Raw genomic sequence first — 12,822 nt, 5'->3', positions numbered from 1 at the left:
ATTTATAAAGGAAAGCGGTTTAATAGACTCATAGTTCCACATGGCTCGGGAGGCCTCACAATCATGGCAGAAGATGAAGGGAAAGCAAAGGGATATCTTACGTGGTGGCAGGCAAGAGGGCATGTGCAAGGAAGGGAACTCTCCTTTATAAAACCAACAGATCTCATGAGACTTATTCACTACCAGGAGAACAGTATGGGGGAAACGGCCCCATGATTCAATTATCTCAATCAGGTCCTGCCCTTGACACTTGGAGATTATTACAATTCGAGGTGAGATTTGGGTAGGGACACAGCCAAACTATATCAAGATGGAAGGCTTGTGAAATGTAAATATTGATTCATTTATCAAAGGCAGCATCCATAAGCCCAGACCCATGGAGGACTTCATCACCCATGTAAAACTTTTTTGTTTGTTCAAAATATAATGGAACACTTTAGGTAAATGAAAAGTGAATTGTTGGGAGCAAGAATAGAAGCAGGAAGACCAGGGAAGGAGTGGTTACATTAGATCCAACAACAGATATTGGATTCTGGAACTAGAGTGGTAATGGAATAAATTAAGATAATGAGGCATTTTTATATCTATAATATCTGAACAGTGATACCTGATGTCTATACCTATGTTGGATATTTAGACATAAAAGTCTGAAACATAGAAGAGAGGTCAGGGATAGAAATTTAGATTTGGGTTTCATCTAAATATTGTTGCATGAGATTCAAAGAGAGAGTGTATAAAGCAGAGAGTTGACATATTCTCACATATAAGTGGGAGCTAAGCATTGGGTACATATGGACATAAAAATGAGAACAAGAGACACTGAGGACTACTAAAAAGGGGAGGGGGGAGTGGGACAAGGTCTGAAAAGCTAACTATTGGGCACTATACTCACTGCCTGCCTGATAGGATCAGTTGTACCCCAAACCTCAGCCTCGTACAATATACCCGACTAACAAACCTGCACATATACACCCTGAAACTAAAATAAAAGTTGAAAGTGTAAAACAAAAAAAAATTAATGCAAAAAAGCAAAATTAAAAAGAGTGTTGAAATGTGGGTGAAGCATAGTTTCAAAATGTCTCAAAGATATACCTAAAAATTATTTGCTAATGTTAAAATTGTCAAATATTTCATGAAGGCCCAGATTTCTGATTTCTTCTAGAAAAATCCAAGGATCTGGTAATACTGGGGCTCAAATCTCACTAGCCCCTTAAGAACAGTCCCCCTCCCAATTTTCCGTTTTAAAGTTACAGGCACACCATTTTTCTGATTCTCTAAGGCAGAAATACCTTAGAGACACCTTTGCTCTTTAATGTTTTTATAAACTCTAGAGACTTCTATTAATTTTTTAAATGCCGAGTACTCCATGGGAGATATATATATAGCCTTAGATACTCAGAGTTTCCAGGCTTCCTGGCAAAAGTAGCTGCAACTCTGACAAAGCAGGAAGTTAGGCTTCTGTACATGCATTAGGAAAAAGGCTAAATCCAGGGGATTGAGCAGCAACAGTCCACATGCCCCACTTCCATGGCACCTCACAGTATAAAACCCACTGGCTTGGAATTTCAGGCAACTACCGGTAGCAGTGTTACACTTTCCTGAGATGGAGCTCTTATGGGGAGGGCTGGGTCGCCATCTTTTCTGTTTGGGCAATTTTGCCATTCCAGCCTTGGGTCTTTGAAGAATCCATGCCGATTGGGGGTGAAAGGGATCCCCCAGCACAGCACAGCTGCTCTAGAAAAACATGTTTAGACTGCTTCTATAAGCAGGTACTTAGTCCCATTTCTCATTACTGGACAGGACCTCCCAACTGGGGCCTCCAGCTGACCACACCAGTGTTCTTCAGCTGACAGAGATTTGAAAGCTCCCTGGGACGGAGCTCCAAGAGGGAAGGGTGGGCTGCAATCTATGCCGTTTGGGTGACTTACCTTTCCAGCCTTCAGGCTTTGCAGATTCCAAGCCTGAGTGGAGGCAGTCCCCCAGCACAGCACAGCTGCTCTGCAAAAACAGGGCTAGACAAGTAGTAATTTCTAAAAGCTTGGTTGAAATGTGTAATGTGAAACTATATCAATGAGCTTTTCATAATCTGTTACATTAAAATCCATTGGTCTATCTTGCATTTTAAATGAATCTTTTTCCTATACATGATTTTGTAATATCGTCATGTTAGTGACTTAAAAAATATTGGTTCACTCAGTTGTGTAGGTCTTCAAAATGTTGTCATGTTTCATTGTACAACAATAAAAATTCTGGCTGGGCATGGTGGCTCATGCCTGTAATCCTTATATTTTGGGAGGCTGAGTTGAGGATTGTTTGAGGGCAGGGGTTCAAGACTACACTGGGCAACATAGTGAGACCTCATTCAAGAAAAAAATAAATAAATAAATTAGCCAGTCATGGTTCAACATGCTGGTAGTTCTAGCTACTCCGAATGCTGACGTGGAAAAATTGCTTGACCCCAGGAGTTCAAAGCTGTAGTGAGCTATGATTGCTATGATTGCACCACTGAACTCCAGCCTGTGTGAGAGAGCAAGACCCTGTCTCAAAAAAAAAGAAAAAAATACATTCTTTAATATAACCACCGATCTCTTCAGAAAACCATTTTGAGTTTTAAGAAGACTTTTGCAGGGGCGTTTCCAAGATGACAGAATAGGAAGAGCTCTGGTGTGCAGCTCCCAGTGAGATCGACATGGAAGGCGGGTGATTTCTGCATTTCCAACTGAGGTACCTGCTTCATCTCATTGGGATTGCTGGACACTGGGTGCAGCCCAAGGAGGGCAAGCCGAAGCACAGTGGAACATCAACTCACCCAGGAAGTGCAAGGGGTCAGGTAACTACCCCTCCCTCCTAGCCAAGGGAAGCCATTAGGGATTGTACCCTGCACTCCAGCCCAGATACTGCACTTTTCCCATGGTCTTCACAACCCACGGACCAGGAGACTCCCTCCAGGACCTACACCACCAGGGCCCTAGGTTTCCAGCACAAAATTGGGCGGCTGCTTGGGAAGACACTGAGCTAGCTACAGCAGTTTTTTCTTTCATAATCCAGTGGTGCTTGGAACGCTAGCAAGACAGAACCACTCACTCCCTTGGAAAGGGAGCTGAGTCCAGGGAGCCAAGTGGTCTGGCTCAGTGGGTCCCACCCCAATAGAGACTAGGAAGCTAATATCCACTGACTTGAACTTCTTGCAGCCAGCACAACAGTCTGAACTGGGAAGCACAAGCTAGGTGCGAGGAGGGACATCCGCTATTGCTGAGGCTCAGATAGGCAGTTTTAAACTAATAATATAAACAAAGTGACCAGGAAGTTTGAACTGGTGGAGCACACCACTGATCAGCAAGGCCACTGCAGGCAGACTCCCTCACTAGATTCCGTCCTCACTGGGCAGGGCATCTCTGAAAAAAGGCAGCAGACCCAGGTAGGGACATAAAGCCCCCACCTTCCTGGGACAAAGCACCTGGGGAAAGGGGCAGTTGTGGACACAGCTTTGGCAGACTTAAACATCCATGGATGTCAGCTCTGAAGAGAACAGTGGAACTCCCAGCACAGGGTTTGAGCTCTGATAAGGGACAGACTGCCTCCTCAAGTGACTCCTTGACCCCCATGTATTCTGACCAGGAGACACCTTCCAGTAGGGGCGGGCAGACATCTCATACAGGAGAGCTCTGGCTGGCATCTGGCAGGTACCCATCAGGGATGAAGCTACCAGAGGAAGGATCAGGCAGCAATGTTTGCTATTCTGCAGCTTCCACTGGTGATTCCCAGGCAAGCAGTGTCTGGATTGGACCTCCAGCAAACTTCAGCAGACCTGCAGCAGAGGGGCCTGACTGTTAGAAGGAAAACTAACAAACAGAAAGGAATAGTATCAACCTCAACAAAAAGACATCCACTCAGAGACCCCATCAAAAACGTCACCGACTTCAAAGACCAAAGGTAGATAAATCGACAAAGATGGGGAGAAACCAGTGCAAGAAGGCTGAAAATTCCAAAAACCAGAATGCCACTTCTCCTTCAAGGAATCACAACTCCTTGCCAGCAAGGGAACAAAACCGGATGGAGAATGAGTTTGATGAATTGACAGAAGCAGGCTTCAGAAGGTGGATAATAACAAACTACTCTGAGCTAAAGGAGCATGTTCTAATCCAACACAAGGAAGCTAAGAAATTTGAGAAAAGTTTGGATGAATTGCTAACTAGAATAACCAGTTTAGAGAAGAACATGAAAGATGTGATGGAGCTGAAAAACACAGCACAAGAACTTCGTGAAGCATACACAAGTTTCAATAGTCGAATTGATCAAACAGAAGAAAGGGATATCAGAGATTGAAAGTAAACTCAATGACATAAAGCAAAAAGGCAAGATTACAGAAAAAAAAGAGTGAAAAGAAACGAACAAAGCCTCCAAAAATAAGACCAAATCTACATTTGATCAGTGTACCTGAAAGTGATGGGGAGAATGAAACCAAGTTGGGAAACACTCTTCAGGATATTATCAAGAAGTACTTCCCTAACCTAGCAAGGCAGGCCAACATTCAAATTCAGGAAATACAGCAAACACCACAAAAACACTCCTTGAGAAGAGCAACCCCAAGACACATAATCGTCAGATTCACCAAGGTTGAAATGAAAGAAAAAAAGTTAAGGGCAGACAGACAGAAAGGTTGGGTTACCCACAAAGAGAAGCTCTCTCAGACTCACAGTGGATCTCTCAGCAGGAACCATACAAGCCAGAAGAGAGTAGGGGCCAATATTCAACATTCTTAAAAATATTTTCAACCCAGAATTTCATATCCAGCCAAACTAAGCTACATAAGAATTTCATATCCTGCCAAACTAAGCTTCATAAGCAAAGGAGAAATAAATTCCTTTACAAACAAGCAAATGTTGAGAGATTTTATTACCATCAGGCCTGCCTCAGTGCCTGAAAGAAGCATTAAACATGGAAAAGAACAACCGGTAGTAGCCACTGCAAAAACACACCAAATCGTAACGACCATCAATGTTATGAAAAAACTGCATCAACTAATGGGCACAACAGCCAGGTAGCATCATAATGGCAGGATCAAATTCACACATAACGATATTAGCCTTAGTTGCAAATGGGCTAAATGCCCCAATTAAAAGACACAGACTGGAAAATTGGATAAAGAGTCAAGACCCATTGGTGTGCTGTATTCAGAGACCCATCTCATGTGTAAAGACACACATAGGCTCAAAATAAAGATGGTAGAATATTTACCAAGCAAAAGGAAAGCAAAAAAAACCGGGGTTGCAATCCTGGTCTCCAATAAAACAGACTTTAAACCAACAAAGATCAAAAGATTGCGCTCTCCTGTTAATGTCGGGCGGTGGCCTCTGAGGGGGTCAGAGATAACCGCTTTGCGCTCGGGGAAAGTCTCCCCTGCCTCCCACTTTCTGCTCGCCGTCAGCACCTGAGCTCGCCAGCATGTCTGTGGTACCGCCCAATCGTTCGCAGACCGGCTGACCCCGGGGGGTCACTCAGTTCAGCAACAAGTACATCCAGCAGACCAAGCCCCTCACCCTGGAGCGCACCATCAACCTGTATCCTCTTACCAATTATACTTTTGGTACAAAAGAGCCCCGCTATGAGAAGGACAGCTCTGTTGCAGCCAGATTTCAGCGCATGAGGGAAGAATTTGATAAAATTGGAATGAGGAGGACTGTAGAAGGGGTTCTGATTGTACATGAGCACCGGCTACCCCATGTGTTACTGCTACAGCTGGGAACAACTTTCTTCAAACTACCTGGTGGTGAACTTAACCCAGGAGAAGATGAAGTTGAAGGACTAAAACGCTTAATGACAGAGATACTGGGTCGTCAAGGTGGAGTTCTGCAAGACTGGGTCATTGACGACTGCATTGGTAACTGGTGGAGAACAAATTTTGAACCTTCTCAATATCCATATATTCCTGCACATATTACAAAGCCTAAGGAACATAAGAAGTTGTTTCTGGTTCAGCTTCAAGAAAAAGCCTTGTTTGCACTCCCTAAAAATTATAAGCTGGTAGCTGCACCATTGTTTGAATTGTATGACAATGCACCAGGATATGGACCCATCATTTCTAGTCTCCCTCAGCTGTTGAGCAGGTTCAATTTTATATACAACTGAATTCCTGCGCAGTGGAGAAGTTAAAGGAGCTGCTTGTCTCTGTGAGCACAGCTATACACAGTGTAGAATAAATGTGGTAGAAAAGTTTTTTGGTTTTATCTCTTTTGCGATCCCTGAATTGCCACCTACTTTCTATTGTTTGAATAGTAAAATTAATATGAAGAGCTAGATAGTGGTGTAAACAAATGTGATAATGTTTATTTACTTTTGGTTCTACTCATACTTTTTTGTACAACATTAAAGAAAATGGACTTCCTTTTTAATTTTAACTTTTCATTAAACTTCTACAATTCTTATAGGTGAGGATCACCTACTCCCCGACCACCCCCACCTTAGGCTGGTGAATGTTACAACACAGTGACAGGTTTAGGTCAGTCAAGTTTATTGGACCCTTGCTTTGATACCATTCTTGGGCACATAGTCCAAGACTGTATTAGATTTTTGTGATGAAGAGCTTCCATTACTTTTGAAAACTTTGTCTGATTGAGTCCAAGGTACAACTCCTAAATGAGCTGTGTTACAGAGATCTCCCAGTAAAATTCACTGACCAGTAAGTACATTTTATAACCATTCAGGCCTTGGTTTGCAAGCAACGGACCTTAAACATATAGGAAACTATTAAAATTGGCTAAATCAGCAATCATAGGAATTGGTGTAAGAAGAGACTCATTTAGAGCTCAGAATTTTCTTCACATAATGGGGGAATTAATTATTTGAGCTGTTGTGAAATTATGTGTCTTATTCTTAAAGCCATGGTAAAAATAGTGATCTGTGAAGGAAATTTCTAAAAGTGGATGTATTAGGTTTTGAACTCTGAGATTGCACAGATATTCAATGAACCTGAAGTTATATACATAGAGAAGAAAATTTGGTGTTAGCAAATGACAGCCTTCAAAAATATTTTGTAATAATGTGAATCCACCGAAAACTGGGGGCAAGGCAGAGGACAGATTTTGTTAGCATAAGAAAAAATACCAAATTTTAAAACCTTCTTAAAATACTGATAAATTTGGATCAAATTTGAGGGAATAAAAAATATTACAGCAAAGGAGTTTGCTGGTTGTGTCATTATTTAATGATCAAAGTATAGCTTGTATGCTTTATTACAGACTTGTTGACTATAGGCTTAATATAAAAAAAAGTCTTGCCAGATGCAGCTACTTAAGAAAAAAAAGGTTTTTAATAGAAATGAACTTTTGATTAGTTCTTACATTTTTATGATACCAATCACAGGGCTATTTTCCTGAATATTGCTTGATGTCAAAGGTGTATTATACTTCAGGAAATCAGGCTAAGTGTAGCTGAGCAATTATATTCATAAACACTCTAGTTTTTTGAGTTGGGGTCATGCCGAACCCTCACATGGTTGTTAAGTAGTGACTGTAACTGCGCGTGTTCTTAGTGGTAGGTGAGTACCAGTCTCCATGACCAAAAATGTTCCTGTTTCCTTTGAAAAAGCCACTAGTTCTGTGAATTGTCCTTTTCCTTCCTACCCTTAACAGTCCTGCCCCTCTAGCCTACATTAGCATGTAATGTGTTTCACTGGTAAGCTCATTGATTAGCTGAATCCTTCCTCTATTCCTTTAGATTGGGGAGCAAGACCTTTAGATTGGGGGAAGTGGAGATGAAGATGGATTGATTCAGCTCACCTTCCATAATTGCTTCTGAGTGAAAAGCTACAGCAGGCACATTTCAGATGCTCACTTTTGCAATTTGGGGAGGGTGGAGAGAGGTAGACGTGTGTTTTATAAAGTGCTCTCAGTAAGGAGTGTTTGATTTGAAGAGTTATCTGATTCAAGGCCACTAATGTTCTTTGTAACTTAAGCTTTGACCAAGAAATTCTTCACTTCTTCCCACTTCTTCACTTCTTCCCAATATACAATATGTGAGCCAGTCATCCATACACTAAGGTCTAGTTGACAAAAACATTTGATTCAGGATGGCTGGGTTACTAACCTTGGAATGTAAGAGATCTGATTTTGAACGTAAAATTCATAACATAAATGGAAGTATTAAAAACATTTTGCTCTGGTCAGTTAGAGGTGAATCCCAATAATTTGTTTTTGGTTTTCTGATGGAAATAATGGAACTAGGGGAAATTAAATCTGGTAGGTGTCTAGAGTATGAGAAGAGGGTATAGGGCACTGTTTAACATTAAGCTCTTTTGATATGTAAGGTCTACACTTCAGAAACTGCATTCCAGATCTACATACTAAATGCTGAATCATTTTAAAATGGGCTCTTGATTAATAGACCCGTATTTTTCTGTACCTCCTATGTTGTACATTTGTCTAAAATGAAAGCTGTCTTTTGCATTGTAAAACTACAGTATATATATCATCTTATTTTCCCTGAGTAATCCAAGTATAGTGCATATTCTTTGTAAAACTACTAAATGACACTGGAAAATCTTTACTAGATTAGGGGGAAAAAACTAAAAAGTTTTACACAGTTGTTTGTGGTTACGTTTAAGATGGACTTTCCCTTTGGAGAAGAGTGATTGGTTTTTTCGCTATGTGATGAAGACCATTGTGATTTTTTTTTAAGTAGATAATAGTTAAAATGGCATAATAATTCTGCACTTGAATTTGTACTGTTAACAGCACATTTGGAAGATTTTTAAACTTTTTATTGTGTTGTAACTAGCATTCAGTTATTATTTTGGATATTTAGGGGTTCCATTAAGTTAGTAGTGTATTTGGACAAAGTGTAACCAAATTAGCCAGTCTGTTTTCTTCCATGTTTAATTAGAAGTGAGAGGTAGATGTACTTCAAATTCAGCAGGCGAGCAAGCAATTGGCTTAAAATTCCCTTTCTTAAATGTTGTGATTCTTATGCTCTTGGCTTTTCCTGAAGCCTCCAGCGAGATGCTCTTGGCTTTTTAACGACTTTATTTTTAAAGTACTTGCTCAGTCACTTGAGATGAAATGCTTGGGGTAGCTTTTCCATCCTCAAGTAATGTTTTTACTAGTTCATAGTGTTTGGAACAGTATGTGCCAATCACTAAGACTGATTCAGAGTTTGCAATTTTGTATGTTTCATTACCAAAGAAGGCTTAGTGGTTGTTGACTAGTATAAGTCAGCTTTCTGTAGCATAAGATTGGATTTTCCCATACTTAACTCCACTTGTTATACATCACTGATTATTTGGGGTAAACTGGACTCATTTCAAGCAGTTTGCCTTTGTTGTTCAAATAAGTGATGAGAAACCTAATACTGTAATTTGACTTGAGCCATAAAATACATTTTAATATTAGTTTTTATTATATTTATTAAGGTTGTTTTTGTGGAAAAACTAAAACCTAGATAAGTCTACATTAAGCCAGTTTAGGTGTATTTTGTAATTTAGTGATGGATCATATCGTAAAATAGAGATAAGTTGGGAAGATATATTGATTACGCTGTTCTGTTGAGGGAAAGGTCACGTATTTGGAAATTTAAACTTGGTTATTGTGTTGACATAGTATACAAGCCTCATTTACAGTTTCGCTTTGAGAACTTTTCTGGTATTACGTTTATGGAAAATGTATAAAGGAAACAAGTTTTGGTTATATTTTTATATTTGTAAAGTAAAAATTTAGTTAAAAATGATCACTGTTCTTTTTTTATTTTATTGTCATTTCAATAAAAAATATTTGAAAGAGAAAAAAAACAAAGATCAAAAGAGACAATAACATTACATAATGGTAAAGGGATTAATGCAACAAAAAGAGCCAACTATCTTAAATATATATGAAGCCAATACAGGAGCACCCAGATTCATAAAGCAAGTTCCCAGACACCTACAAAGAGACTTCGGCTCCAACACAATAATAGTGGGAGACTTTAACACTCCACTGTCAATATTATACAGATCAATGAGACAGAAAATTAACAAGGATATTCAGGCCAGAGGAACCAAGTAAATGGAGAGCAAAAAAAAGCAGAAGTTGCAATTCACATCTCTGATAAAGTAGACTTTAAAGCAACAAATATCAAAAGAGACAAAGAAGGACATTACATAATGGTAAAAGGATCAATGCAGCAAGAAGAGCTAACGATCCTAAATATATATGCACCTAATACAGGAGCACCCAGATACATAAAGCAAGTTCTTAATGACTTACAAAGAGACCTACACTCCCACACAATAATAGTGGGAGACTTCAACACCCCATTGTCAATATTAGATCAACGAGACAGAAAATTAACAAGGATATCCAGGACTTGAACTCAGACCTGGACCAAGCAAACCTAATAGACATTTACAGAACTCTCCAACCCAAATCCACAGAATATACATTCTTCTCAGCACCACATCACACCTACTCTAAAATTGACCACATAATTGGAAGTAAATCACTCCTCAGCAAATGCAAAAGAACGGAAATCATAACAAACAGTCTCTCAGACCACAGTGCAATCAAGTTAGAACTCAGAATTCAGAAACCAACCCAGAACCGCACAGCTTCATGGAAACTGAACAACTTTCTCCTGAATGTTGACTGGATAAACAATGAAATGAAGGCAGAAATAAAGATGTTCTTCGAAACCAACGAGAACGAAGACACCACATACCAGAATCTCTGGGACACATTTAAAGCAGTCTCTAGAGGAAAATATATAGCAATAAGTGCCCACATGAGAAGCAAGGAGAGATCTAACATCGACACCCTATCATCAAAATTGAAAGAGCTAGAGGAGCCAGATCAAAAAAACTCAAAAGCTAGCAGAAGACAAGAAATAACTAAGATCAGAGCAGAACTGAAGGAGATAGAGACACAAAAAAACCCTTCAAAAAATCAAATCCAGGAGCTGGTTTTTTGAAAAGATCAACAAAATAGACAGACCACTAGCCAGATTAATAAAAAAGAAAAGAGAGAATAACCAAACAGATGCAATAAAAAACAATAGAGGGGATATCACCACAGATTCCACAGAAATTCAAACCATCATCAGAGATTATTACAAACAACTCTATGCACATAAACTAGAAAACGTGGAAGAAATGGATAAATTCCTGGACACTTGCCGCCTCCCAAGCCTAAACCAGGAAGAAGACAAAACCCTGAATAAACCAATAACAAGGTCTGAAGTCGAGGCAGCAATTAAGAGCCTACCACCCAAAAAAAGCCCAGGTCCAGATGGGTTCACAGCCGAATTCCAGCAGACATACAAAGAGGAGCTGGTACCATTCCTTCTGAAACTATTCCAAATAATCCAAAAAGAGAGAATCCTTCCCAAATCATTTTATGAGACCAACATCATCCTGATACCAAAACCCGGCAGAGACTCAACAAGAAAAGAAAACTACAGGCCAATATCCATGATGAACATAGATGCAAAAATCTTCAATAAAATACTGGCAAGCCGATTGCAACAGCACATCAAAAACCTTATCCACCATGATCAAGTAGGATTCATCCCGGGGATGTAAGGCTGGTTCAACATACGCAAGTCTATAAACGTAACACATAAACAGAGCCAAAGACAAAAACCACATGATTATCTCAATTGATGCAGAGAAGGCCTTTGACAAAATTCAACAGCCCTTTATGCTAAAAACCCTCAATAAACTAGGTATCGACGGAACGTATCTCAAAATAATAAAAGCTATTTACGACAAACCAACAGCCAATATCATACTGAATGGGCAAAAACTAGAAGCATTCCCTTTGAAATCTGGCACTAGACAAGGATGCCTTCTCTCACCACTCCTATTCAATATAGTACTGGAAGTTCTAGCCAGAGCAATCAGGCAAGAAAAAGAAATAAAGGGTATTCACATAGGAAAGGAGGAAGTCAAATTGTCTCTATTTGCAGACGACATGATTGTATATCTAGAAGACCCCATCGTCTCAGCCCAAAATCTCCTGAAACTGATAAGCAACTTCAGCAAAGTCTCAGGATACAAAATCAACGTGCAAAAATCACAAGCATTCCTATACACCAATAACAGACTTAAAGAGAGCCAAATCAAGAATGAACTGCCATTCACAATTGCTACAAAGAGAATAAAATACCTAGGAATACAACTAAAAAGGAACATAAAGGACCTCTTCAAGGAGAACTACAAACCACTGCTCAACGAAATAAGAGAGGACACAAACAGATGGAGAAACATTCCATGTTCATGGTTAGGAAGAATCAATATCGTGAAAATGGCCATACTGCCCAAAATAATTTACAGATTCAACACTATCCCCATCAAGCTACCAATGACCTTCTTCACAGAACTGGAAAAAACCACCTTAAATTTCATATGGAACCAAAAGAGAGCCCGCATAGCCAAGTCAATTCTAAGCAAAAAGAACAAAGCGAGAGGCATCACACTACCAGACATCAAACTATACTACAAGGCTACAGTAATCAAAACAGCATGGTACTAGTACCAAAACAGAGATAGTATTAGAAGCTCTGTCCAGGGCAATAAGGCAAGAGAAAGAAATAAAAGTATCCAATTAGGAAAAGAGGAAGTCAAGTTGTCTTTATTTGCAGATGACATGATTGTATATTTAGAAGACCCCATTGTCTCAGCCCCAAATCTCCTTAAGCTGATAAGCAACTTCAGCAAAGTCTCCAGATATAAAATCAATGTGCAAAAATATAGGCATTCCTATACACCAATAGCAGACAGAGAGTCAAATCATGAGTGAAATCCCATTTACAATTGCTACGAAGAGAATTAAGTACCTAGGAATACAACTAACAAGG

The 12,822-nt window shown here is 39.6% G+C and overlaps 1 protein-coding gene across 1 annotated transcript; it reads left to right on the top strand.

Moving 5' to 3' along the window:
• Nucleotides 1-5,445: 5,445 nt before the first annotated feature.
• On the top strand, nucleotides 5,446-6,392 carry LOC135269932 (cleavage and polyadenylation specificity factor subunit 5-like). Its single transcript, XM_064364580.1, is given in 1 exon segment — nucleotides 5,446-6,392. A coding segment is annotated over 1 exon segment (684 nt). The 3' UTR covers nucleotides 6,130-6,392.
• Nucleotides 6,393-12,822: the final 6,430 nt, after the last annotated feature.

Source organism: Aotus nancymaae, unplaced genomic scaffold (assembly GCF_030222135.1).
Source record: "Aotus nancymaae isolate 86718 unplaced genomic scaffold, 86718_ANA_hifiasm-v0.15.2.pri h1tg000058l, whole genome shotgun sequence".
NCBI lineage: Eukaryota > Metazoa > Chordata > Mammalia > Primates > Aotidae > Aotus > Aotus nancymaae.
Note: the sequence above shows the minus strand (reverse complement) of the source record. Positions and strands in the feature narration are given on the sequence as shown.